This window comes from Petaurus breviceps, unplaced genomic scaffold, assembly GCF_028583685.1.
Source record: "Petaurus breviceps papuanus isolate PSGF00001 unplaced genomic scaffold, PetGlider_PUasm1.0 164, whole genome shotgun sequence".
In the NCBI taxonomy this organism is placed as follows: domain Eukaryota; kingdom Metazoa; phylum Chordata; class Mammalia; order Diprotodontia; family Petauridae; genus Petaurus; species Petaurus breviceps.
This window is the reverse complement of record NW_027185735.1, coordinates 10,830,622-10,857,125: the sequence shown is the minus strand read 5'-3', so window position 1 is coordinate 10,857,125 and position 26,504 is coordinate 10,830,622. Positions and strand designations below refer to the sequence as shown.

The 26,504-nt window shown below is 36.2% G+C and overlaps 1 protein-coding gene across 2 annotated transcripts in view; it reads left to right on the top strand.

Annotated features, from left to right (window-relative positions):
• The window catches only part of FBXO33 (F-box protein 33), a 44,309-nt gene extending 18,869 nt beyond the window's left edge, over positions 1–25,440 (top strand). Inside the window, exons 2-4 of one of the 2 annotated variants that reach the window (XM_069082313.1) lie at positions 14,643–14,753; positions 19,882–20,567; positions 23,097–25,440. In XM_069082313.1, coding sequence (XP_068938414.1) covers positions 14,643–14,753; positions 19,882–20,567; positions 23,097–23,368 — 1,069 coding nt within the window. In that variant the 3' untranslated portion in view covers positions 23,369–25,440. The remainder of the gene's footprint in view (positions 1–14,642; positions 14,754–19,881; positions 20,568–23,096) is intronic. The other variant, XM_069082314.1, reaches the window with a different exon arrangement.
• The last annotated feature ends 1,064 nt before the right edge of the window (positions 25,441–26,504 follow it).

The following is a 26,504-nucleotide window of genomic DNA, read 5'->3' as shown; positions in this document are numbered from 1 at the left end:
ATGGCTCCCTCTTACCTCTAGAATCAAATATAAACACCTGTTCAGCATTTAAAGTGATCCACAACCTGACTCCTTCTTATCTTTCTAGCCCTTTAAACATATTAATCTTATGTTAGTCTTTAAGATTCCAGTCATAATAGCCTACTTGCCATTCTTCACATATGACTCTCCATCGCTTCCATTTCTGTGCCTTTTCAGTGGCTGGTCCCCCGTGCTTAGAATGCTTTCCTTCTCAGCCTTCTACTCTTAGAATTCCTCTCTTTCTTTGGAATTCAACTCAGTTGCCACCTCCAGTAGGCACAGTTCCCATTCCTGTTGCTACTAGGTGCCTTCTATCCTGTATTTTTCTCATGTATTGATTTATATATGTTCCCCCCCCCCATTAGCATGTACGATCTTTTCAGAGAAGGAACTGTTTCTCTGCATCCCTGGCCTTTAGCACAGTAAGCCTTAATAAATGTTTATTGATTGCCTACTGTTGAGAGCATTGTAAAGGGTAATTTGAGCCATCGCTGAGGAGTTGGCCCAAATGACCTCCAAGTTCCTTTTCAGTTTTGGAATTCTGTGATTTTAAAATACTTTTCAGAGCAGTGGAAAAAGCACCAAATTTGGACCCAGATGACTTTCATCAGAGATATGGTACAGTATAAAGAGTGCTGGTTTGGGCATCATAGAGCTTAAGTTCAAATACTAACAGCCACTTTTTACTGTGTGACTTTGGTTGTTATCTAACCTCAATTTCCTCTTCTATAAAATGAAGTTCAGGTCTAGATATGGATCTGGAGGACTAGTTGGCCTCTAAAGTCCCTTCAAGCATTAAATCTAAAATTCTATAAAGAGAGAATAGTTCTAGACTTTAATATGAAATTTAGGATGAATTACACATTTCTGTATTAGAGAAAATATATGAATGAAATGTTGTAAAAAACAAACAACATCAATAAAACTTTTAAAAAGTAACCCTTCCCTGTCCTCTAATCCACATGGATGCCTTTAATTAGAAAGTTAATGTTACAGGTTCTTCTAAGAAGAAGAAGGTCTAAGGTTTGTCATCAGTTAATAATATTTTCATAATTTTTATTTCAAAAAGTAAGGCATTCAGTGGCATCAGACTGTAAAATGACCTTAAAATATTTAGACATTATGTTCAATATTTATAAATATAGTGTCATGTAATGGGAAAAAATAACTTATAGGTAAATATTTATTAAGATGTTCTCTTAGAGAAAGTGCCAACCTGAGTTGGGGGAGGGATTTTCCTCATCTCAGAATTAGATATAAGGATGAAATCTCAGGTCCAGTCCCTATACAGCTTTAGTTAATTTGGGAAATGCAGTTAGAAAAGATAGATGAATAAGAAAGGCCCTGGCTATTTTTCTTCTTTAATAAATTTATTATTCAGATTTGCAAATAATGGCTTCCTCCATACTTATGATTTGTTAAATATTCCTTAATTCTTCCTTCTGGTCACCATGTAAGTCTCCTTAAGGGCCCAGTAATTTCCAGAAGGGGAATTTTACAATTATTTGGTATGTCACAAGCTTTATCAGCAATTGAAACAAATCATTTCAGTCCACCAAATATATTTTAAACTTGATATGTGTAAGATTGTTAGATATTGATAGTGGATCTGTTACTGTTATTAACTTATTGATAGTTAGCTTAGGAGTCAGGAAAACCTGGATTCAGACACCATCCATCAGACTGTGTAACCCCTGGCCAGTCATGCTGCCTCCCAGTGCCCCATGCAGCTCTCTGACATGATTAATTGCCATTCATTGTCAGGTCTGCACTGGTAGGGGGTGTTTTTTTATACCAGTGAAATTACAAATTGTCTAAGTACTGCAGAGAAAAGGACAAAAAGAAAAACCATCCCTGCCTTCAAGGAGCTTATATTTTACTGGGGGAAGCAAATATAAACTGATTTGAGGAAGGGCACACAAGAAAGGCTTCCTCTTTCCTTGATCTCTTCAGGTGGTGGTATTACTGGGTCAAAAGAAATGCACAGTTGAATAGCTTTTTGGGCATAATTCCAAAACATTTTCCAGGATGGCTGAACTAGTTCATAGTTCTATCAGTAGTGCATTAATGAACCTGTTTTCCCACTTCCCTTCTTGTCATATTCCTTGTCATCTTAGTCTGATGGATGGGAGGTGGTACCCCAGAGTTCCTTTTTTTTTTTTTTTTTTGGAGGGCAATTGGGGTTAAGTGACTTGCCCAGTCACATGCTAATAAGTGGGCTAAGAAGTGTGTCAAGCGTCTGAAGTCATATTTGAACTCAGTTCCTCCTGACTCCAGGGCTGGTGCTCTATTATTCATTGCACCACCTAACCACCACAAGAGTTACTTTTTAAATAGTGGTTTAGAGCACTTTTTAAAAAGACTTTTGATAAAGTAGATTTCTTCCTCTGAAAGCTGCCTATTTGTAACCCTTGATGATTTATTAATTGGTCAATGGCTCTAGTCTTATAAATTTGACTCAGTTACCTATGTATTTTAGACATGAGCCCTTAATTGGAGAAAATTGCTGCAGTTATTTTTCCCAATTTCTTGATTTTTTACCCTTATTTTACTTGCATTCGTTTTGTTTGTACAAAAACTTTATTTTTTTGTAATCATAATTATCCATTTTATCTCCTGTGAAACACTATGTCTTCATGTTTGATCATGAATTCTTCCCAATCTGATAGGATTCCTTCTGTGTTCCACTAATTTGCTTATAATGTAACCCTTTATATCTGAATTATGTAGCTATTTTGAGTTTATTATCTTAGTTACAAAGCTGTAACATGTTGTTCTATACCAAGATTCTTCCAGACTACATTATGGTTTTCCTAACCACTTTTGTAGCATAGTGAGCTCTTGACCCAGTATCTGAGATCTTTGAGTTTATTAAACACTAGGTTACTGTGCTACTTTGCTTCTGTAAATTGTATGCCTAATTTGTTGCAGTGATCAACCTCTCTGTATTTTGTTACTCAGCACCAAATTGTTGTGACAGAACTTTTTAGTATAGTTTGAGATCTAGTACTGCTAAGCCCCCTAATTTCCTTTTTGTTTTCATTGACTCCCTTGATATTCTTGGTGTTTTGTTTCTCCATATCAATTTTGTTATTTGTATTTATAACTCCATAAAGTAATGTTTTGGTAATTCAGTTGATATGGTGCTGAATAAGTAAGTTAATTTGGGTATTGTCCTTCTTATTATAACTCCATAAAGTAATGTTTTGGTAATTCAGTTGATATGGTGCTGAATAAGTAAGTTAATTTGGGTATTGTCCTTCTTATTATATTGGATTCTCCTATCCCCAAGCAACTACTGTTTCTCCAGTTATTTAGATCTGTCTCTATTTGTGTGAGATGTATTCATAGAGTTCTTGTGTATGTCTTGGCAGATAGAATCCCAAGTGTTTTATACCGTGATTATTTTGAATGGAATTTCTCTATCTCCTGCTAAGTTTTATTGATAATTTAATTTTCCCTTTCACATTGTAGGGATAAAATTTTTTTGCCTTCCCTGATTTTTAAATTTTTCTTTTATAGGGTTTTTTTTACAGTACCTCATGATAAAATTTGAGTTAAGTATTTGGTCATAGGCTCTGTTATCTGCTGGCCTTTGCTTGTCATTGACAGCTTCCTCAAAATTCCCATCTAAATTCTTTTTTTGACTGATATATTAACTATGATGGGGAAAGTCACAATATGGAAGGGATTATATATATAGAAATATTGATGCTTTGTGTGGGCTTATTTTTATATACTGAAACTTTGCTGAAGTTAGTTGTTTGAATTAATTTTTTAACTGATTCTTGAGTAAACCATATCACCTGCAAAAAAAAAAAGTGGTTGTTACATTCTTATGCTTATTATTTCAATTTCTTTTTGTATTGTTATAGCTAGCATTTATAATATACTATTGAGTAGAAATGTTGACAGTGAACATCCTTGTTTTTAACCCCAATATTATTGGAAAAACTTCCAGCCTATCTCCATTACAGGTGATGCTTGCTCTTGGTTTTAGATACTCTCCATTTATTCCTGTACATTCTTGTGTTTTTAACAGGAATGTGTATTGTATGTTGTCAAAAGCCTTTTTTTTGTCCCTATTTAATCCTTTTTCGTTTTTGTTATTAATATAGTAGATTATACTTACAGTTTTCCTGATATTGAAGCAGTCTCACGTTCCTGATATAAATCCAGCCTAATAATAAGGGCATGATCTTTATATTTTTGCTATAGTCTCCTTGTTGATATTTACATTTTTTGCTTCAATTTTTTTAGGAGAAATTGGTCCATAGTTTTCTTTCTCTCCTTTGTCCCTCATTAGTATAAAGACCATGTTTCATAGAAGGAATTTGGTAGGGTCCTTTCTTTACCTGTTTTTTAAAAAATAGTTTATATAATATAGAATTGTGAGAAATATATTTGTGGGGATCACAAGACTTCCCAGATAGGGTCAGGGAGTTAGCCTCTTATGCTTACCTGAGAGGAAGTGGAAGAGGGGAGGTGATCACTACATACTGATACAGAAGAATCTGTCCTTCCTGTTACAGTTCAAATTCCTCAAATTGCTCAATTTATTTCCCTACATTCCCTCTTTATGCAGATTATGTAGGTGGGATAGTGAGGTTATTTGTGACTTGGGGCATGACCTCTAAGGTCTGAGCTGTTAGTCACATCCCCATCTTTCTAGTCCCCCCCTGGGGCTAGGATGGCCATTGTCTTAGTAAAATAAGATAAGCAAGCTTCCCCACAGCTATTGATTATCTCCCTATAACTTTTGTGGGAGCAAAACAAGATACCATAATATCCCCTCTTACAGATTGATTCTTTCAGTGTTTGGTAGAATTCACTTGTAAATCGCTCTCATCCTGGAGGTTTTCTTTAGGAGTTCATTTGTAGTTGTTCATTTTTTTCCTAACATAAGGTTATTTAAATATTTTATTTCCTGTTCTGTTAAACTGAACAATTTTTATTTTTCTAAATATTTATATCATTTACATTTAGATTGTTTTATTGTCATATAGTTGGGCAAAATAGCTCCTAATTGCTTTTATTTTTTCTTTGTTGGTATGAATTCACCTTTTTAATTTAATACCAGTAGTAAAGTGAGTCTCTTCTTTTTCTTTTTTTTTTTTGCTTTTTGGAGGGCAATTGGGGTTAAGTGACTTGCCCAAGGTCACACGGCTAGGTTTGTGTGTGTGTGTGTGTGTGTGTGTGTGAAGTGTCTAAGGCCAGATCCAAACCCAGGTCCTTCTGACTCCAAGGCCAGTGTTCTATTCACTGCACCACTTTGCTGCCGCTTCTCTTCTTTTTCTTAATGAAATTAGCTAGTGGTTTATCTATTTTTGTTATTGTTGGTTTTGTAAAAAAAAAAAAAAACCCCCCATTTTTTTCATTTTTTTTTTTTAACTTTCAGTTTTGTTAAGCCCTCCTTTGATTTTCACAATTTCTATTTGAGCATTTATTTGATTTGGAGTTTTTAATATGTTGGTTTTCTCATTTTTGTTGTTGATACATATCAAATTTGTTGATCTGTTCTTCCTCTCTTTTATTGATGAAAGAGTTTAGAGATACAAATTTTCCTCTAAGTACTACTTTGGTTGTATCCTACAAATTTTGTTATGTTGCCTCATTGTTATCGTTATCTTTAATGAAATTGATTCTATAATTTGTTCTTTGTTTACATTGTATAGGACTGAGCTATTTAGTTTCCAATTAATTTGCTTCAAAAGCCCTTTATTGAATGTAATTTTTATTGCATTATGGTTGGGAAGATTCTTCAGTATTTTTGCTTTTGTTTTTGCCCTATTACAATCGTGTGTGTGTTTGAAGGTGTCATGCACAATTGAAATAGATATATTCCTTTCTATTCTCACTTAGTATTCTCCAGAAGTCTAAAGTATCTTAACTTTTCTAAAATTCTGTTCATCTCCTTAAACTCTTTCTTGTTTATTTTTTGTTTCAATTTATTTAGGTCTGAGAGGGATAAATTGAGGTTCCCCCACTGTTATAGTTTTAGTGTCTTTCTTTATGTAACTCATTTGATTTTTCCTTTAAAAATTTAGATGTTATGTCATTTGGTGAATATATGTTCAGTATTGGTATTAATTAATTTTCTGTGGTAAAATGGAGTTTTCCTGATTATCTCTTTTAATTAGGTCTGTTTTTACTTTTTTTTTTTGACTGAGATCATGATTGCTACCCCCGTCTTTTATTTCAGCTGAAGCATGATAAATTCTACTCCAGCCCCTTATTTTAGCTCTGTTTTTGTTTCAAACCTGTTTCTTATGAACAACATATGGTTAGATTCTGTTTTCTAATCTATTCTGCTATCCTCTTCTGGCTGAGTTCATTCCATTTGCATTCAGTTATGATTGATGTGTATTCCCTAATATCCTATTCTCTTATATTTATCCTCCCTTCCTTTTTCCCCCCCCTCTGCCACCTCTTTGAGTTTGTTTTGCTTCTGATTAATATTTCCCTTAATCTGTTTCTGGTTGGGAGTTTCAGGATTCTGCTGTGTGACTCAGCCACTGTTGCCCTAGCAAGTTCAGAGCATTTGAACTGCTGACTGTGACCCAGCGCTGGGTGGTAGGAGATAGAACTTTCAAATGACTCCTGCACCTAATGTTTGCTCAGGAATACCCTCTGATCCCGTTTCTGGTGTACTATCTTGGCTCTCTCTCAGTCCCTGGGTACTAAAATACTCCCTGTTCCTGCTGTACTCCTGGCTAGACATCCCCCTCATCTCCACACCCCTAATCCAGGTAGACCTTGCCCTGTCCATCTCTGAAGCTGCCTTGGGCTGGAGAAATGACTTGCTATGACTTATTCTTTTCCCAATCATAATTCAGCCTGGCACATTCTCTAGATCTTTGTTGAGGAGATATGGAGGGAAAGCTACCTTCTATTGCTTTCTCTGTCTCTACCATCTTGGCTCTCTCCCTCCCCCCTATGCTCTTTTTTTCTTCTTTTTTTTTTTTTTATTTTTCTTTTCTTTTTTTTTTTTTTAGCAATTGGGGTTAAGTAACTTGCTCAAGGTTACAAGGCCAGGTGTTGTTGGGTGTGTGCTAAGTGTCTGAGCCCAGATTCAATCCCCAGGTCGTCCAGTCCCGACACTGGAGCCGGTGCTCTTACATGCTGTGCTACCTGGCCACCCTGCCCCTATGCTTTTTACTTGGTGATCTCATCAGCTCTCTATAATGATCTCAAGTCTGTTTATTCAGCCCTAACCTCTCTTGATAATCCCCAATTTCACATTTCCAGTTACCTATTGGACATCTCAAATTGGGTGTCCTGTAGACCTAGACTCAACATGTCCAAAACTAAACTCATAATCTCCCCGCCCCCCAAACCCTTTGTTCTTCCAAACTTCCCTGTTTCTGTCAAGGGCATGGCACCTCTGTCCTCCCAGTCACCCAGACTCACAGCCTAGTTTTCCTCTTTGACTCTCATCTCACCTCCCCAGCCCAATATTTAATCTGTTTCCAAGGCCTCTTGATTTCACCTTTTGCAACATCTCTCAAATATACTCTTCTCTCCTCTAATATTACCACAACCCTGGTGCAGGCCCTTTGCTCCTTATACTTGAACTATTGCAGCAACCTGCTGCAAATCTCTACCACTCAGGCCATCATCCTCTACTCAGATGCCAATGTGATTTTCCTAAAGTGCAGGTCTAACCGTGTCACCCCCTAGTCAATAAAATTGCAATGGCTTCCTGTCACCTCTCAATAAAAATCCTCTGTTTGGTATGCAAAGCATTTCATAGCTTAGCCCTAATCCTTCTATCCCCCCTACAGCCACTTCACCTTTCCAGACCATTCCTCTCATTCTCTTAACACCAACCTCCTTGGTATTGCTTGAACAAGACACTCCATTTTTCAGCTTTGGACATTTTCACTTTCTGATTCCCATGTCTGGAATGCTCTCCCTCCTCATTTGTATTTTTCTTTTTCTTTTTTTTTGGCTTTTTGGAGGGGGAAGGTAGGGCAGTTGGGGTTAAGTGACTTGCCCAAGGTCACTCAGCTAGTTTTTGTGTTAAGTGTCTGACGCTGGATTTGAACTCAGGTCCTCCTGACTCCAGGGCTGGTGCTCTAGTCACTGCGCCACCTAACTGTCTCCTCATCTGTATTTTTTGACTGTTTTTAATTTGTGACACACCAAGAAGATATTCCAAACTTTCTTAACCCACTCCATCCAGCTGCATTTCTACCCAGCCCATCTTTGTCTTCTCTGGTCTAAACCACCCTCCCTTCTTTTTCAGACAGGGTGACTACCTTCATCACCTTGCTGGTCAAAAAATTGCCAAGGGATGAGGAAACCCAGGTTGGCGCAACACTAACAAAGATAGTCCTAACTGTCCTAACACAGAAATACTGTATGCTTTTTAGTAGTAAAAGTTTTCTCCAAGAAATATGGGAGGGTGGGGTAATATGAAGAAGGGTTAGAAAGAGCAAAGAACATTTTTATTAATTTCTCTAAGTTATGTCAAGATAAGAGTTTCCTTTCTATCAAGATATCAGGTATGAATAAGGAAGAATCCCCTAATCATTTGCCTCCCTAAACACATAATTAAATATATTGCATATATACATATGCACACATACACATAACAAGTTAAGAATGTCCATTTGCTAATACCAAACAGAACCAGACCTAATGATAGAAGAAGCACAAAAACTTTTATGCATATAATTCTCCTGCTCAAAAAAATCTTCAGTCGGTCTCTGTTGGGTCTAAAATTTTCAGCTTGTTTTTTTTTTCCTTAAAGACTTTTTTAGTATGAGAACAATAAAATCAGCTACTAGTTTTCTGAAAAGAAATGCCAGTTAACTTTGCCCTAATAAAAACAGACCTCCACAGCAGTTTTTAATTCTGGCCCCTCATAAAGGGTACTAAATAAGAGTGAGCAGGTGGTATAATCCATCAAAACTCCTAGGAAAACAATTTTAGAAAACATTTCCCTAATAACTGAGTCAATAGTGTCATTTTAGAAAAGTGTATTCGTTGGGTGTTTTCCATTTGTAAGTTGTTAAAAGATAGAAATGCTGACATAGGGTCTTTTAAAGTATGACTTCTTTGATCCATTTTATAGTTTCTGGGTTATGATTTCTCTGACTCTTAGTGTGTGTGTGTGTGTATAAAGATATATTTGGCTTTTAAGATTGCAAGTGCCATCTGCCCTTCAGGGAATGTAATTGAATCAATCTTGTTTACCATAGGGTATATACACTTGTATTGTTAATTAAAGCCTGTTTACCATTGTTAGGGTCTTCATATACTGGAAGTTGATTTCTATTCCATTATAGAATCCAAACTAGCATCACTATGTAGAATCATGAGGGTAGAAGAAAAAACTCTTAAGCACATCCTAAAATGATCCTTCTAGCTCTTCTGAATACCCTGAAAAGATTCACGCCCATATCAGTTGGCTTAGTATGGTTTCTTTTCCTGTCACCCATAACACTAGGTAACTTCATAGAAAAATGCCCATCTGGGTCCAAACAGCCCCATAGAATTTAGAAGGATGCTGAAAGAAAAATCACCGTTCCTTCCCACTCCTTCACCTATTTCCTGGCCTGCCTTGACTGCCAGGCTATGACAGAATCACTTCTATCAGTTCTTTCCATTGGTATCTTTGCCTGAACTTAGAGGAAACCTTCCTGAGGCTGAACCCTAGTGATATCAATAACCCTGCTGAACTCATTCAGCAATGATTAACAGAGTTTATTCAGGTCATACCCCCTTTCCTAGTGATTTTTTTTTGGAGGGCAATTGGGGTTGTGACTTACCCAAGGTCACATGGCTAGTTTTTGTGTTAAGTGTATGAGGCTGGATTTGAACTCGGGGCCTCCTGACTCCAGGGCTGGTGCTCTATTCACTGTGCCACCTAGCCGCCCTATCCTAGTGATCTTGAACCTCTGGCTGTCATTATACAAACTCCTTTGAGGAATGGAAGGGCTAGTGTCTGACCCATAGAGTAAATTAGAGGAGCAAGAAGGGAAGGAATAAGAAGACTAGAAAGGTAGGAGGGACCAGGTTGTAAAGGACTTTGAACACCAAAGGATTTTGTATGTGATCTTGGAGGTAATAGAAAGCCACCGGAATTTTTTGTTGTTGTTTATTTTTAGTTTACAACATTCATTTCCACAAGATTTTGAGTTACACATTTTCTTCTCCCTGTCTTTCCCCTACCCACCACCCCAAAACAGCAATCCCACTGAATACCCCTTCCCACAATCTGCTCTCATCTATATCCTCCCTCTGACTTTTCAGTAGGGCAAGATGGATCTCTATACCCCAGTGCCTGTGTATCTTATTTCCCAGTTGCATGTAAATAATAATAATAATATATTTTTTAAACATTTGGTTTTAAAACTTTGAATTCCAGATTCTTTCCCTTCTTCCATTGTCACCCACCCTTTCTGGGAAGATAACCAATTCAATATAGGTTGTACATGTGTAGTTACACAAAACTTTTCCATGGTGTATATATTGTGAAAGACTGACTATATTTCCCTCCATCCTATCCTGCCCCCCACTTGTTCTATTTTCTACTTTGACCCTGTCCATTTTCAAAAGTGTGTGCTTCTAACTACCATCCTCCCCAATCTGCCCTCCCTTCTATCATCCCCACTATTCCCTTCCCTCCTACTTTCCTGTAGGGTAAGATACCCAATTTAGTGTATATGTTATTCCCTTCTTAAGCCGAATTAAATGAGAGTAAATTTTTGCCTTCTTGTTTTTCCCCTCCATTGTAACAGTTTTCCCTTACATCTTTTATATGAGATAATTTACCCTATTCTGTCTCTCCCTATCTCTTCTCATTATATTCCTCTCTCACCTCTTAATTTTATTTTTTAGATAACATCCCTTCCTATTCAATTGATCCTGTGCCCTCTGTGTATACATGTACACATATATACACACACTCACATATGTATTCATATACACATATACCCTCCTATAGAGACTTATATATGTCTGTATACCTATAGATACATTTATATTCATTTCAACTATCCTCATACTGAGAAAAGTTTTATAAGTTACAATTATTTTTTTTCCATGTAGGAATGTAAATAGTTCAACTTTGATAAGTTCCTTATGATTTCTTTTCCCTGTTTACCTTCTCATGCTTCTCTTACTTCTTGTGTTTGAATGTCAGATTTTCTATTCAACTCTGGTTTTTTCATCAAGAAGGCTTGAAAGTCCTCTATTCCACTGAAGGACCATATTTTCCCCTGAAACATGATACTCAGTTTTGCTGGGTAGGTGATTCTTGGTTTTAATCCTAGCTCCTTTGACCTCCGGAATATCATATTCCAAGCCCTTCAGTCCCTTAATGTAGAAGCTGCTAGATCTGGGTGTTATCCTGATTGTGTTTCCACAATACTCAAATTATTAATTCCTGGCTGCTTGTAATATTTTTTCCTTGACCTGGGAACTCTGGAATTTGGCTATAATATTCCTAGGAGTTTTCTTTTTGGGGTCTTTTTCAAGAGGTGATCATTGAATTTTTTATTTTGTCCTCTGGTTCTAAAATATCAGGGCAATTTTCCTTGAGAATTTCTTGCAAGATAGTGTCTAGGCTCTTTTTTTGGTCATGGCTTTCAGGTAGTCCAATAATTTTTAAATGATCTCTCCTGGATCTATTTTCCAGGTCATTGGTTTTTCCAAAGAGATATTTAACATTGCTTTGTATTCTTTCATTTGTTTGGATCTGTTTAGTAGTATCTTGATTTCTCATGAAGTTATTAGTTTCTATTTGCTCCAGTCTAATTCTGAAGGAATTATTCTCTTCAGTGAGCTTTTGAGATTCTTTTTCCATCTGGCAAATTTGGCTTTTTAAGCCATTCTTCTTCTCATTGGCTTTTTGGAGCTCTTTTGCCATTTGAGTTAATTTATTTTTTAAGGTGTTATTTTCTTCAGTCAGGTTGTTGACTCTCATTTTATAATTTTCTTGCATCATTCTCATTTTTCTTCCCAGTTTTTCCTGCACTTCTCTTACTTCATTTTCAGAATCCTTCTTGAGCTCCTCCATGGCCTGTAACCAGTTCATATTTTTCTTGGAAGCTTTTGATACAGGAGTTCTGATTTCATTGTCTTCCTCCTATTCCATGCTTTGATCATTTTTGTCCCCAAAAAAGGAATCTGAGGTTTGATTGCTCTGCTTGTTTTGCTTCCTCTGCTCGTTCATATTGCCAGTTAATTACTTGACTTTTGAGCTCTTTGCCACAGTAGAACTCTGCTTCCAGAGAGAAGAGCTTTGTCCCAAATAGCTGGGGTTTTTGCAGCTGCTGGAGCTGTTACTTGGGCGCCCTCTCTGAAGCCTCCACACGCTCTGGCAAACTGGTCACACACTCCAGGATGTCCACCTAAGACAGTGATCCAGATCCAAGCAGGTTAAAGTAAGAGCTATTACCCTCTGAATGGAAATAGCTTGGTCCCCCTACAATCTGCAGGCCAGGAGCTCTCAAGTAGCCATGTTGCGGCAGCCTTAGTGCCTCTGCTGCATCTCATCCTGGGGGGCAGGGGCTAGATGGTGCTCTTCCATCCTCCCCCCAGTTCCAACACAGTTCTACACTGACCTTTTACTTGCTCTTTGGCATTTATGGGTTGATAAGTCTGGAAACTGCCACAGCTGCTGGTGATTCACTCACCTGAAGTCTGCTACAGCTGCCACTGGTCGGGACCACCCTGGGCCTAAAATAGTGGAGGGGAGAGGGAAGCCTGGACTAAGCTCCCAAAGCACTGTGATGGACCCTTCCTGTAGGCCTTCCAGGCTGCCTTCAGCAGGAGATTTGTTTCTCTCTGTCACTGTGGGTTTTGTAGCTCTAAAGTTTGTTTAGAGTCAGATTTTATAGGTATTTGAAGTGGTTCTGGGGGGAGCTCATGGAGTTTTCCTGTTACCATGCTGCCATCTTGGCTCCACCCCTGCCACTGGAATTTTTTTAATAGGGGATGACATGGTCATACTTGTGTTTTGTTTTGTTTTTTTAAGGAAGATCAGTTTGATATCTAAGTGAAGGATGGACTGGAGTAAAGAGTTTTGAAGAAGGAAGGCCAATAAGCAGACTATTGCAGTAGTCCTAGTCATGGGGTGATATAGATAGATATCACACAATACGTCTTCACATCTTGTGGAGGTAGAAATGACAGGCCTTGGCAGTAGACTGGATATGTGGAGTGAGTAAGAGTGAGAAATTGAGGATTTTTTCTGTTTTCCAGCCTTGACAGTAATAGGGAGGTTTGGAAGTTGGGGGGAACAGAGTTCACTTTTGGACATGTTGAGTTTAAGATGTCTGCTGATGATCAGTTTGAGATGCCTTGTATCTAATTGGAGCTTTGAAACTGAAAAAGTCATTGGTCAGTAAAGAAGTTAGGACTGCATAAAAAGATATGAGAATCATCAGAATACAGATAATTAAATCCGTGGGAGCTGATGAGATTACCAAGAGAAATAGTCTAGAGGAAGAAAAGAAATGGAAAGTTGGAAAACCATCTTTGGAGCATCCACACCACAGCTTCCCATCCCCATCCATCTCCATAATATATATATATAGTAAAGAATATCTCTTAATAAAAAAAAATTGTACACCTAAGTTTGGGTGGGGGCTTCCTTTTTCCTCTATTTTACCACATAATCACTTATTTGGAAAGGCATTGCTCCCAGATGAAGGAATTGAAATGGGTAATAGATCAAATAGTCTCTTTTTTTTATTTCCTTAATTCCTGAGAGACCTTATTTCCTTGTCCGATTTAGATACTTGTCATACATGTTTTTAAAGCATTTTCAGTACTGAGTCTTTGGAAATTGGGAGGAGGTGAGTTAGAAGGGAGGAAAGAGCAAGAAGTTGTCAAGGAAATTAAACAAATATGAATTGAACAGAGTTCTCCAAGTGCTGGTGGAAGCTGAAAATTTAACATTATTCCCATACATTTCAAATTACAGCTATTAATAATTACAACTGCAAACCTTAAAAATTTCATTTTTATTTTTCAAAAAAAGTCTTATGAACACATCATCACATACTCCATGTGTATATAACATTTAGGAATATAACAAGCAGTTTCAAACAAACAGCTGGAAAAAAAGCAAAGGGATGTTGTGAAGACATTATGGTTCTGCACTGTCCAATGGAATTTCAGATATCAACACTCCTTCTGGAAAGTTTTGATGTTTTGATTTTTCATTTGTGATCTTAGTTTGGAGAGATGAGAGTTTGGTTGTTTTAAAATATTTTAAAAGACAGAAGCTTTTTTTATTTTACCAAAATAATTTTTTTTTCTAGATTTTCCAGTATTCCATATGGAAAGTGGATTAAATTTGATAAGTGTACTGTGGTATATAAAATTTGAGGTAGGTGAAACAAAACACCTCATTCATTAGTCTTTCTAATATCTCGGAACAAAATTGGAATGACTTGTGACTGAAATTAGATGAAAAAGCAAGATTATTATCATCTGTAATATTGGAATCCCCAAACCTAATTTTTCTTGTTAGGAAACTATCTGTTCTGGTCTTCTGGACAGTGAATTTTTTCCTCTTGTTTTAAGAAAATGAACTGAAGGATCTAGGTTGCAAAAATTTCTACACATAGAGCAATTCAGATTATAATTTTTTTTCTTTGTAGGAACCTCCAGAAGTTTAGTCTTTTTGGAGACATAAGTATTCTGCAACAGCAAGGAAGTTTATCAAATATATACCTCAGCAAGGTGGACCCAGATGGCAAAAAAATTAAGCAGTAAGTTAAACAATTTAATTCAATTCAATATTTATTAAGCACCTACTGTGTATAAAACATGGAGAGATTCCAAGTTTAGATAAGGCATGGTCCTTTGACTTTATGGAACTGCCTGCATAATATGAGATAGGTTGCACCTACAAATAATTACCATACACAGTATATATTGAGTCAAGGAAAATGTTATGTGCTGCATGTAGTAGGGAAGCCATGGGGGGAGGGAGGCGAATGGGGTGGGGGAAGCATTAATGCTGCCCTGGAGTGAGACCTTAAAAAACAGACAGAAATTCAGTAATGTGCTCACACAGTGCCTGGCACATAGTAGGTCCTTAGCAAATGCTTGCCAACTGACTTGAACAAATCGGGGAAAGGAAGTGTTTAAAATAGATATTGGAAAGTATGAACAGTGGTGTGGAGGCAGGAAAGTTAAGTTCACTTGTCAGGAATGTTGAACATTACCATTAGGCAGGAATGAACAGCTGAAACTTAGAACAGAGGAGGTGGTGATAAAGTAGCTGAAGAGAGGTTAGATGGATTCAAAGCTAGTGATTGTCCTGACCCCAGGAGTTATCATTAATCAGTGGATGTGAACTTGGAGGGGGATCTCTATTGGCATACCTCTGGGATCAATCCCTGTACTCCTCAGCATTTTTATCAATGATTTGAATGAAGTCATAGAAGGTATGCTGGTCAGATTTGCAGATTGCAAAATTCTAGGAGAGATTGAATGACAGAATCACTTAAGATTCCAAAAAGGACTTAACAGTTTTAGCATGATCAGCTAAATAAAATATGATGAAATTTAATAGGAATAAATGGATGTTATATTCTTGGGTATAAAAGAAATATAGCCTGATCTGGTGTTACTAATAATATCAGTACTTAGGATAACCTAATTGTTGGTTAGGGAAACTTTTACATTTCTTATCCTTATTCTTAGCTTTGCTATCTTGTAGAAGATAGTTTTCATAGGAAACAGCAATAGTTTACATTTCGGAGTACTTCAAGCACTTTCCTCACAATCACTTTCTGACATAAGTGATTCACATTAACTCCTGTTTTACAGAGAAAGAAACTAAAAATCAGAAAGGCTATGTGAGTTACTTAGTATCACATGAATTAATAAGTGCTGGAACTAACAATTAACCCCAGGCCTTCTAACTCTTAAGACTAATACTCTTTCTACTCTGTGGTGCCTCTCTTCCATCTTAAACAAACGTTTGTTAGACAGTTAGTGTATGCATAGCACTCTTAAGTGCTGGGGAAGATTGTATGAGATATGGTTCCCTGCTCTCATGGAGCTTATAACCTAGTATACAATTATAAAGCAAATGAGTAAGATAAATCTTGTTTGATTTATTACGCTCTGCATTGTATAATCAAATAATTTTAAACATAAGCAATGTTAAACATTGCTGTGGTAGAATCTGTAACTAAAATTCTTAGCTTAAGTTGGAAATATATTTCTGAGCTACAAAATTCTTTTTTTTTTTTTTAAGCAATTGGGGTTAAGTAACTTGCTCAAGGTTACACGGCCAGTTATTTCTGGGTGTGGTGCTGAGTCTCTGAGCCCAGGATTCAATCTCCAGGTCGTCCTGACACTGGAGCCAGTGCTCTCACTTACTGTGCTACCTGGCTGCCCTGCTACAAAATTGTTAAGAGAACAATATTGGCATATGCAAAAAAATGAGCTATTTATGTTGGTCATACAATATTTGTAAAATCTGAGTTTTTTACCTTTTTTTTTTTGTCTTCCTTTCCCATCATACTATTCTTTAGAAAATGGAGCATATTGATTATGGAAATTGTTTCTTTGTGTCACAGTTTCACTATGTATTAGCTAATGAAAAATACAAACTGTGTGTCTCAAAACTTGGCCATTGAAAGGCTGAAGTTTGTCGCATTTCTACTGCCAACAAAGCTAAGGTAGAATAGAACGTGTTGATACTAGTTGTTTAATAATTTAGTCGTGTTATAGCCACTGGAATTTTTGTGTGCAAAAAGTAACCAATACATTTAACCATAAGAACTATCTTTGTTGTGGTGAGTTAATTTTGTTTGGCCTATTAAAGACTTTCTTAATTTCTTTTTGAGTACTTATTTCTTTTCATCCTTGCCAATCAAATTGAACACTCTCCATTGTAAAAGACAGCCATTTTGTTCTTCAGGAATATACTTGTTTCTGTTTTTCATCTCCTTTCAACATTGACCAAAGAATACCTGTAACTGACCCATCACTTTTACAACTGTTTATAAAGATCACTTCCCAATTTTTCAGTATACAGAATAGTTGTGGCCTGTCTTAAGGGGAGAGAGAAAATGCATCTTTTGTAAATACCCATTGATGTGTCACTGGTATAACCATATTCGTTTCTCCATGGTTTTGGTAAAAGAGGCAGAAAACTTAAAAAAGAAAATAATTAGAATCTGAGTTTAGGGGCGGCTAGGTGGTGCAGTGAGTAAGAGCGCCGGCCCCGGTGTCAGGAGACCTGGGATCGCTTCCAGCCTCAGATACTTGGCACCCACACAAAATAACTGGCCGTGAAACCTTGAGCAAGTTACTTAAGCCCAATTGCTTTAAAAAAAAAAAAGAATCTGAGTTTAATTTTTTTTATTTCAGGTTCTTCTTGGCCTCACAAAAATCCAGTGGTCCTAACTATCATGGCATAGTGTCCAGTTATTTCATTTCTGATTGTTTCTTCTTGGCCCCTTTTATTTAAACTGCAAAAAGTTTGTCAGAGCATCTAGAGCTAAAAAACTTAACACTCTGGGAAGGAATCAGGGAGGTAAAGAGAATTAGTAGATAATATTATTAGAAAGAAAAATTGCATGTAAACCTTTCACAAAACAGTTCATTTATCTAATGGTAACCTGCCTAGCTAGCAATCAGCTTAGTACCTGAAAAGGAACCCAAAAAAATCTTAAATAAAATACCCCAAAATAGATGTCACAAAGTTCATGTACTAACAGAACCCTATTTCATGAAATTAGATTTAGAGCTGTAAGGGAATGTGATAATCACATAGTTCAATCTTCTGTTTTTCTAGATGAGGGGAGACTGAGATCCAGAGAGGTTCAGTTTATTCAGGTAGCATGTAGCAGAGCTAGGTGTCAACTCCGAACCCATTGTTCTTTTATACATTTTTTTAGTCATTTCACAGCAAGTTTTTTCTTTTAAATTCATTCAACAGACATTTATTGTGTACCTAGTAGGAACAAACAAAATAAGTGCCTATTTGCCAGCACAAGCTTCATTGCTTAATTTTTTTTTTAGCACACAAAAAATTAGTCAGTATGATACTAGAGGCACACATATGGACAACAAGAAATGACAATTGACAGGCTGACAAAGATGATACAGGAGAACTTTAAAAAACAGACACTAGAATTTAAAAAGTTCAGTAGACCAGGGACATTTAGTGTAGGGACAAATAGCAATATATTATATCAGTAGCCCCTGAGAACATCACTGAATTACAAAGCAGAATAACAATTATTGTTTATAATGACCCTGAGTCACTAAGAAAGAACTAAAGGATGCTCTTTGTGCTTTATGAAAAGCGACAGCACTTGATGTCAGAACTGAATTCAAATATCAACCCTGAGATGTAATATGTATGTGACCATAGACAAATAGTATGAAATGAGTGTTAAACTAGATGATTTTAAGTCCCTTCCACCTCTAACATTCTATAATTCTGTCAGTTTTAGATGTAGGATAGATATAAGGTATATATGTTACATTTTAGAAAGATTTCAGCTCAAAATGGCTAACATAAAAGGTTTGGACACTTGAAGTAATCATCAATTACCTGGAAAATTCACTCATATGAAACACCTACCTCATTCCCTAATAGTGATGGAATAAAGTGACCCTATTCATAAAAGATCTTTCTATTATCAGTTGTCATGAACGTATTTTAGCCCAGAATGTTCTTTGGAAAAATCTTATGTAATTTCTCAAAATTTATATTTTTTAGAGTATGGTATAAATTTTTTTAAAATTTCCTAGTTTCTTTCTGCTAGACGGAACTTAAATTCAGTTTTAGTGTAAAAGGAAAAATAAGCTTGATTTTTCACTTAATTTAAATTATTTCCATGTACCATATAGGAAAAAAAGGAAGAAAGTCTGAATAGAATATTGCAAGTCAAAACTAAAGCACTCAGAATATTGAAATTTTAAATCTTCACATTAAGAGGCTACGATTTGTTATGGACATGGTCCAATAGAATAAAAGCAGTGCTTCATTTTGTATTATATGCCCACATTTTATATTTGAGAGATTCTCAGGAAAAATAGAAAGAAACTGTTTATTCTTATCTTCCATCTTCCATAGGAATTTCCTAGCAGAAGAGTTATAATGATCAGCATATGCCATGCAACTTGAAAAGCAAAAATGTGGCTAAACGTGATAGTACATACTTGCAATGCCAGCTGAGAAGGTGGGGGCTGGCAGATCTCTCGAGCTCAGGATTTCTGAGCTGCAGTGGGCTATGCCAATTGAGTATCCACACTAAGTTTGGCATCAATTTGATAAGCTGCTGGGGGCCCCTAGGTTGCCTAAGGAGGGGTGAACTGATTTAGTAGGGTCAAAGTTCCTGTGCCAACCAGTAGTGGGATTGGGTCCATGAATAGCATCCTCCATTTCCAATCTAGGCAGATGAGGAACCTTTTTTTTTTTTTTAAGGGGAAAACAAAGTTAAAACTCCTTGAATTGAATTTACTGGGTAATTTTGTGTATTTTATTAGCCTTTACACAAATGATACTATCAAAACTATTATTTATTTTTCAGGCTGCCCTCCCCTGTACCAGTAGAATGAATAAAATTGCTCTTTTCTACTATACTGGTATAAAATGTTACTTTCTCAGGGTGAGTTTCCAAATGTCTGTTTCCAAATCATTTCCAAATAAAGTATACTGCATCTTAATCATTAATCTTCCATATAGAGGTTAACAATGGATTGTAGTAACATCACTTAAATGTTGAATAGATGTTCATTACCTAAACAAGAAAAAATGGATCTCAACCTTGCATACTGTTTGGCAAATGTTTTCTAGAAAAGCAGTGTTTATGGGATTAGAGTCAAGTGTTAATGGAATTATTGTGGTTTATGTTTTGCTTACAGAATTCAGCAGCTGTTTGAAGAAATATTGGGTAATAGCAGGCAACTGAAATGGCTGTCTTGTGGGTTTATGTTGGAAATAGTAACCCCCACATCACTGTCATCTCTCTCAAATCCTATTGCCAACACCATGGAACACCTGAGTTTACTGGATAACAACATCACTGGTAACACCACTCTTATCACCGCCATTGAATTAGAGCGGTTTGTGAATCTACGCTCACTCGCCTTGGATTTCTGCGATTTTACAGCTGACATGGCAAGAGTCTTGGCTGATAACAACCATGTGCCTTTGCATCGACTGTCTCTCATAGTACATAATATTTCTTTGATGAACAAATCTCTGGACAACATGCCAGAAGATGAAAATTGGAAGGCCCTAACACGAAACAGCACTAGCCTTCGGGTTTATATAATGGCTTTTGATATAAAGAGTGACGACATGCTTAAGATTCTTAAGCCCAGTATACCACTAGAGAGGATTCATTTTGATAGCTACATCACTTGTGTTTCAGGGGCTGTTGTTGACCTAATATCCAGGCAGTATGACAAGTTCCTTACTCATTTTATATTAATGAATGATGTGATAGATACATCTGGTTTTCCAGATCTTAGTGACAACAGGAATGAAGATCCTTTGGTTTTACTAGCATGGAGGTGCACAAGGCTCTCTCTTTTGGCAGTTCATGGTAGGTATTCTTTTGCAGCGATGACTGTCTTTGGCTATATGTAATGAAAAGATCCATTTTATTATACTCAGAAAATGTCTTGAAAAATAACTATTATTGTTGATTTTTACACTGTCAGATGTGGAATAATATTTTAAGAATCTCTAGATAAGGGGATTTCTGCTTCTTATTTACCTAGTTTCATACTCCTGTCAGCTTAATAGTGGTTTTACCAGCCTTGCTTATGTAAATTTCTATTTGGTCAAATCTCATGACAAGGTGATATTTAGAATTGTAGTCCTTTTAAAAGTGGGATATAGTAGCTTCAAATTTAAAATGCTTTCACTATATTAAGGAGCATATAAGGCAAAAAAATTTTAAGCAAGTAACTTGTCATAATGATTATAATATATTTTTATTTAGAGCTTCCATTTTTGTAATAAAAAGCCATCTCTAACTTTCCTGAAGACTAACCTGGGTATAATTTATATGTTGCTTTGGTGGTAGATGATGGTATATAAATAATTGGCAGTTTTGCACATGTTTTTGAGGGGATTTGTGAATTTAAACTTTTTTCCCCTGAGGTCTACAAAATTACATTGGTTCCACCATTATTTATCTACAAGATGATGATAGTTCCTTCCTAATTTTTCTGGTCTTTATACCTTTTACTCTTGTTTCCCCACCAATTTACTTAAAATCAAAGTAAGTTGAAAAATTAAGGTTGTGGAGATTGTACAATATTCTCTGAGACCATACAAAATCAAGGCTATCCTAGTCAGTGAACTAAGCTGTGAGTACACAAGCCACAAGCTTATGTTTTTACCTGCAAACAGATTCCTTTAAAAACTGACAAATTGCATAAAGGAAGAGAGAATTTATATTAATTTCTCCCCTCAGTCTTTTAGATTAGTAAAAGCAATATATTTACTGTGTCAGAAGAGGTGATGACCAATTGATATCTGTTTTTGCTTTCCACCTTAATGTCAACAATCCTCATTTGAATAGATATGAGTTTAAAAATTTGGCCAGGGGTGGTTAAGTGGTGCAGTGAATAGAGCACTGGCCCTGGAGTCTGGAGGACCCTAGTTCAAATCTGGTCTCAGACACTTAATGCTTACTAGCTGTGTGACCTTGGGCAAGTTACTTAACCCCAATGGCCCTGCCTTCCCCCCTCCAAAAACAACAAAAAAGATTTTGGCCAGAAGCACATTTGCTTCATCTTTATTAGTTTAGGATAGACTAGTAAACATAGGATAAACATGTATGGCTAAAAAAGAAAGTCTTTGAACATTATGAATCTCTCTTTCATTGCAGCAGATTTTTCTTGAATTTTTGTCTTGGTATTTGCCAGGCATCATCAAAGAATACAACTGAAAACATACCAAGTGGTAGCCAAAATAGGAGTTTGGATACCCAGAAATAGAGTAAATGCTGTGTTTAATTAACAATGCATAATTGTATCAGAGTATTCAATAATTACCCAGTAATCCATTTCATAAGACATTCTTTACTATTTGAGAAATTTTATCCCTTAAAAGGTGTTGCCATTCCTGTAGATCAAAATCATGAGATGAGACTTAAAAATTTAACCTGATTTTTAAAAATTAGTTAATTGGTCAACAGGTAATTTCTAAGGTTTTTGTTTTTTGGTTGGGCTTTGGTTTTCTTTTTGTTTTTAGTTAACTAGTTAATTTTAAAACTTTGAAAAACATTCACTAGACCCACACTTTGCTAAGGCATATTTTATAGATCTTATAAAAATATTAGATTCAGAGAATAGTTAAGCTAGAAGAAAACTTGCCTATTTCTTCATGATTTGTCTAGTCTAGCCAGATACCGTGCAGGCTCTTCACCTCCGTGAGAATCATTTGTTACCTCTTTTTCCCACTATATGGAAGTTGCTGCCACTAATCTAAGAAAAGGAGTTGCCAGTTTTAAAGCCATATGTGTAGGTTTACTGATCCCTAATCTAGTTTGTTTTTTTCCCCTAAAAAAAAATCCAGAAACCATAAACTTTAATTTAGTAACCTGTTTTAGTGGGGGAGAATGAGTCTTCCCCCATTAATTCAGTTTCTTGAGCACATACTATCAACATCATACTATTTTTAGATTCTTTCATTATGTCTAAAGGAAACCTTGTTTGTTTTAAGATCATTTTTTATATCTTGGCAGGCAACAAAATGCAAGTTCTTTTTGCCGTTATTTAATAAATTCAGGAAAAGAAAGGGGTCAGGCTAGTGTGTCGTGCAGTTCTTTATTTATTTATTTGTTTGTTTTGAAGCAATCGGAGTTAAGTAACTTGCTCAAGGTTACACGGACAGTTATTTCTGGGTGTGGTGCTGAGTATCTGAAACCCAGATTTGATCCCCAGGTCATCCCGACACTGGGGCCGGTGCTCTTACTTGCTGTGCTACCTGGCTGCCCTGTGTCATGTAATTTTAAAGGTTCTCAGAAAGAGTTGAACAAGGAAGAGGTGAAAACCACCTTGTTGAGCAGATGAAATGAAAAGGAAGGAAATCACAATGCTTCATCTCTTGTGTTTTTAAGGTTACACAGTGTGGGCTCACAACCTCATTGCCATTGCTCGTCTTCGTGGCTCTGACCTTAAAGTGCTTGAAGTCACCGAGGAAAGCATTGATTTTGATCAAGGTGAACTGGCTGATCAGGATGTGGATCCCGTGCATAACCTTATTGAGCAGGTATCACTAGGCCTGGGCCGACCTTGGCACGCCGTTATGGACATTGAATCTCTCAGTGTTTTCACTGAACCAAATCGTCATTTTTATAGAGAAATGCAAAGCTTCAGCGAAGGCGTCTAACTTTTTTTTTTTTTACAATTCCTGTGGTTACATATGCAAGTAGGGTCTTATTATGTTTTTCAGTAGTGTGAATTAACCCCTTTGTGCTGTGTTTAATCAGTATTAGCTATATAGAATTATATATGTATATTCTACTTCTTGATCAAAGAACGTAGTCGGGTATTGGTTTAGAAGTTGAAAGTGGCAATATGTAGGGCTTTCACGGTTAATGAACTTGTATATAAAACCTGAAAGAGAAACAACCGAGGGTTGTCTGAGGTTGCTGGCTAACTTTATTTTTCACTGAATGACTGCATTTTCATTGTTTTTTTTTTCTATTGTGAGTCAGAGTTCTGTGCTCTGGAGCCAAAATTTTTTTATATACATATATAGATATATCCATAGCCTGGTGGGTTTGTATGCAATGCATTTTAGTTGTGCATTCTGATAGCATGTCATTGAATTTTTTCAAATTTAAAGGGGAGGAAAAGAATTTGATCCTAAATGAGTTCCCTTTAACAGAAAAACAAAGGCTTTATTAATTTGCATCACATGTAAGGGTTGATATTGGCCATTGCCATTCTCAGTTTTGTGATGTGAAAGAGTAAGCTAAACATCAATTTGTCCTTCTAAAAAAAGTTACTTGCACAAACATGAAACTCAAATCATTGGAATTTTTTTTTCTTTGCTCTTTTTGGTTTGGTTTAATTTTGCTCTTCATCCAATTACATTGTTCATTTAAGGTAAAAGTTAGCTTTTAACCCAGATTTCAAGTAGTAGATGGAAAAGGAATATGCAATCCATGGTCAGAAACTCTTTAAAGGAAAAATCACAACATATATAAATACATATGCTTGCAAACAAATATTGGTCGTGAAATCCCTCACAAGTCACTGGATTTTTCTCTGTCAGCGCCTGTGTCAGCTGCCAAAGAATAGATTAAAAATGAAGAAGTGCCCACATGCTGGCAGGGGTGGGCCAATTCGGCCAGCCAGATACTGCTAGATTGTAATATATAAGGTCGAATTTCGACCTGCGGTACACAGCTGTGCTGTGGCTCAGTCAGCAACCTCAGAACTCTTAAACATGCACCTGTTTCACTGTGAATAGTGAATGTAAAGTAAAGAAAGGAAAAACTAAAGCTTGTTCTATCACAGGCATGAGCTGCTATGATGCATGAAGAACATTCCATGAAGTATGTTTTAAAATCTTGTTATATCTGAGAGGCTTTAAAAGCCGATTTAACTGTTTCAGGGCAACCGCGGTACAGACGTGGTCTCTGTGAGACTTCCACCTGACCCAAGTTTAAAGTGGTACGAATGTTGTGCATTTAATGTTAAAGGACAGTCTGCAATAATAAAGTAAGTAGCCAACGTGGGTGCCCAGCAGTGCTGAGACCTGGCTGCTCTATTGTAAGCTTTGGAAAACACAATTTATGCAACAGATGTCCAGATATGATTCTATTTATGGAAAATTTATATGTGTTTTACAAATAGTTTTACCATCTTATATTAAAATGACCTTTTGACAGGTGTGCGCTGTTTTGTCTCCAGTGAGCACATACTATGCGGATTTTATATGTACATCAGTAGAGTGAATCCACTGGCACAGTGTGTGTATATGCCAGATGTGGTGAGATTTTATCTGATAAATGTGATCAAATTAACAATAACTCCTGACAGAAACTGTAAGGAAACCAGCTGAATGTTTGACCTGATGACTGATGTTGTATGGTTTATGTTAAATGTATATTCTTTTAAGTAATGAATAAAGCATTAAAAATTGATCATTGTAAAACATTTTATTGTATCAGCATGATAACTTTTGGTGTTAAATTGCAACAATACTTCATAAATTGTGTATAATCCTCTGTTAGCTCTCATTGTATTCTGATACGACAAAGCTCAAATTCTAAATTTCATCAGAAATGGTCTTTCTGTTAGGCTGGTTATTTTTATAAGTTAATTTTTTAAAAATCAAACTTTAGCAAAAATTCCAAGATTCAATGCAAAAGATTAGATTGCTTATTAGCACAAACCCTAGTGTATTATGCATTTGATATGCCTTATTGATACAATAAAACTTAAATTGTAGATTACAGTAATCTTTGATTTTTTTTTTTTAGAAATTCTTACGCCTATAGCAGTGTGCTTCAGAGAAATGTGTAGCAAGTCTTATCAGTGTCCCACTATTAAATAGATTATAAACACCTATATTGCTTCAATTTGACATTTTATGTTGGTGGTTAGAATGACAAAGGCATTTATGGTAGCTTCAGTGTCTCTAAGAAAAATTCTGACAAACATAGTTGTCCCGACTGTTGTTAACTACGTACCTGTTTTCAGAACACATCTAACCTTGTTTAATAAAATGGCACCGGTGGGTGGGCAGGTGTGCATAAAATGGGTGGGTCTCAAATACTAAAAATAGTCACTAGAATTAAGAAAGACATTTGGAAGAAATCTTATGGTAAAAATGCTCTTCAACACATGCTAATTCAGCTGTGTCCAAACTCTTTAACAGTGTAGTCTTAACAGCATCCACATTGATCAGTTCTTAACAGTTAAAGATTACCTTTGAATAAATTTATTGAATATGTAAATTCCAAATAATTTTATTCAAGGTAAAATTAAAAAGGTAAATTAAAATCTCTTCAGGTCTTAGAACACTAATCCTCTGAAATGACAGCTCTTACTGTATCCTTTATACTTCATTCTTATACTTTAGAAGCCCTGCGAATGTTTTCATTCTCTTACTCCAAACACCTTTGTGATTAAGGAAGATGGAGAAATGCTTATATGCTTTACATTTGACAAGCAAATTTGAAGATTTAATTTGCTCAGGGAATTAGTTTATTCTAGACCAATAATTTGCTTCTTTCCCCATAAAATGCTGGTTCTTAGCTTCACTGTAGGTGAGTCAAAAGGAATTAACAGCAAATATGAAAGCTATACAGACTTTGATCAGATTGTTGGTTATAGAATAAGATGAAAAGAAAGTTGAGTTATGGATGTTAATGTTCTACCTATTCTCTGTGAGACAAAACTGTAATAAACAGAAATAATGTCATCACTATGAGCCATATTGCCCGTGGACCCACAAATGTGGTTGTGGTTATTGTTCAGTCATTTCAGTTGTGTCCAACTTTTCCATGACC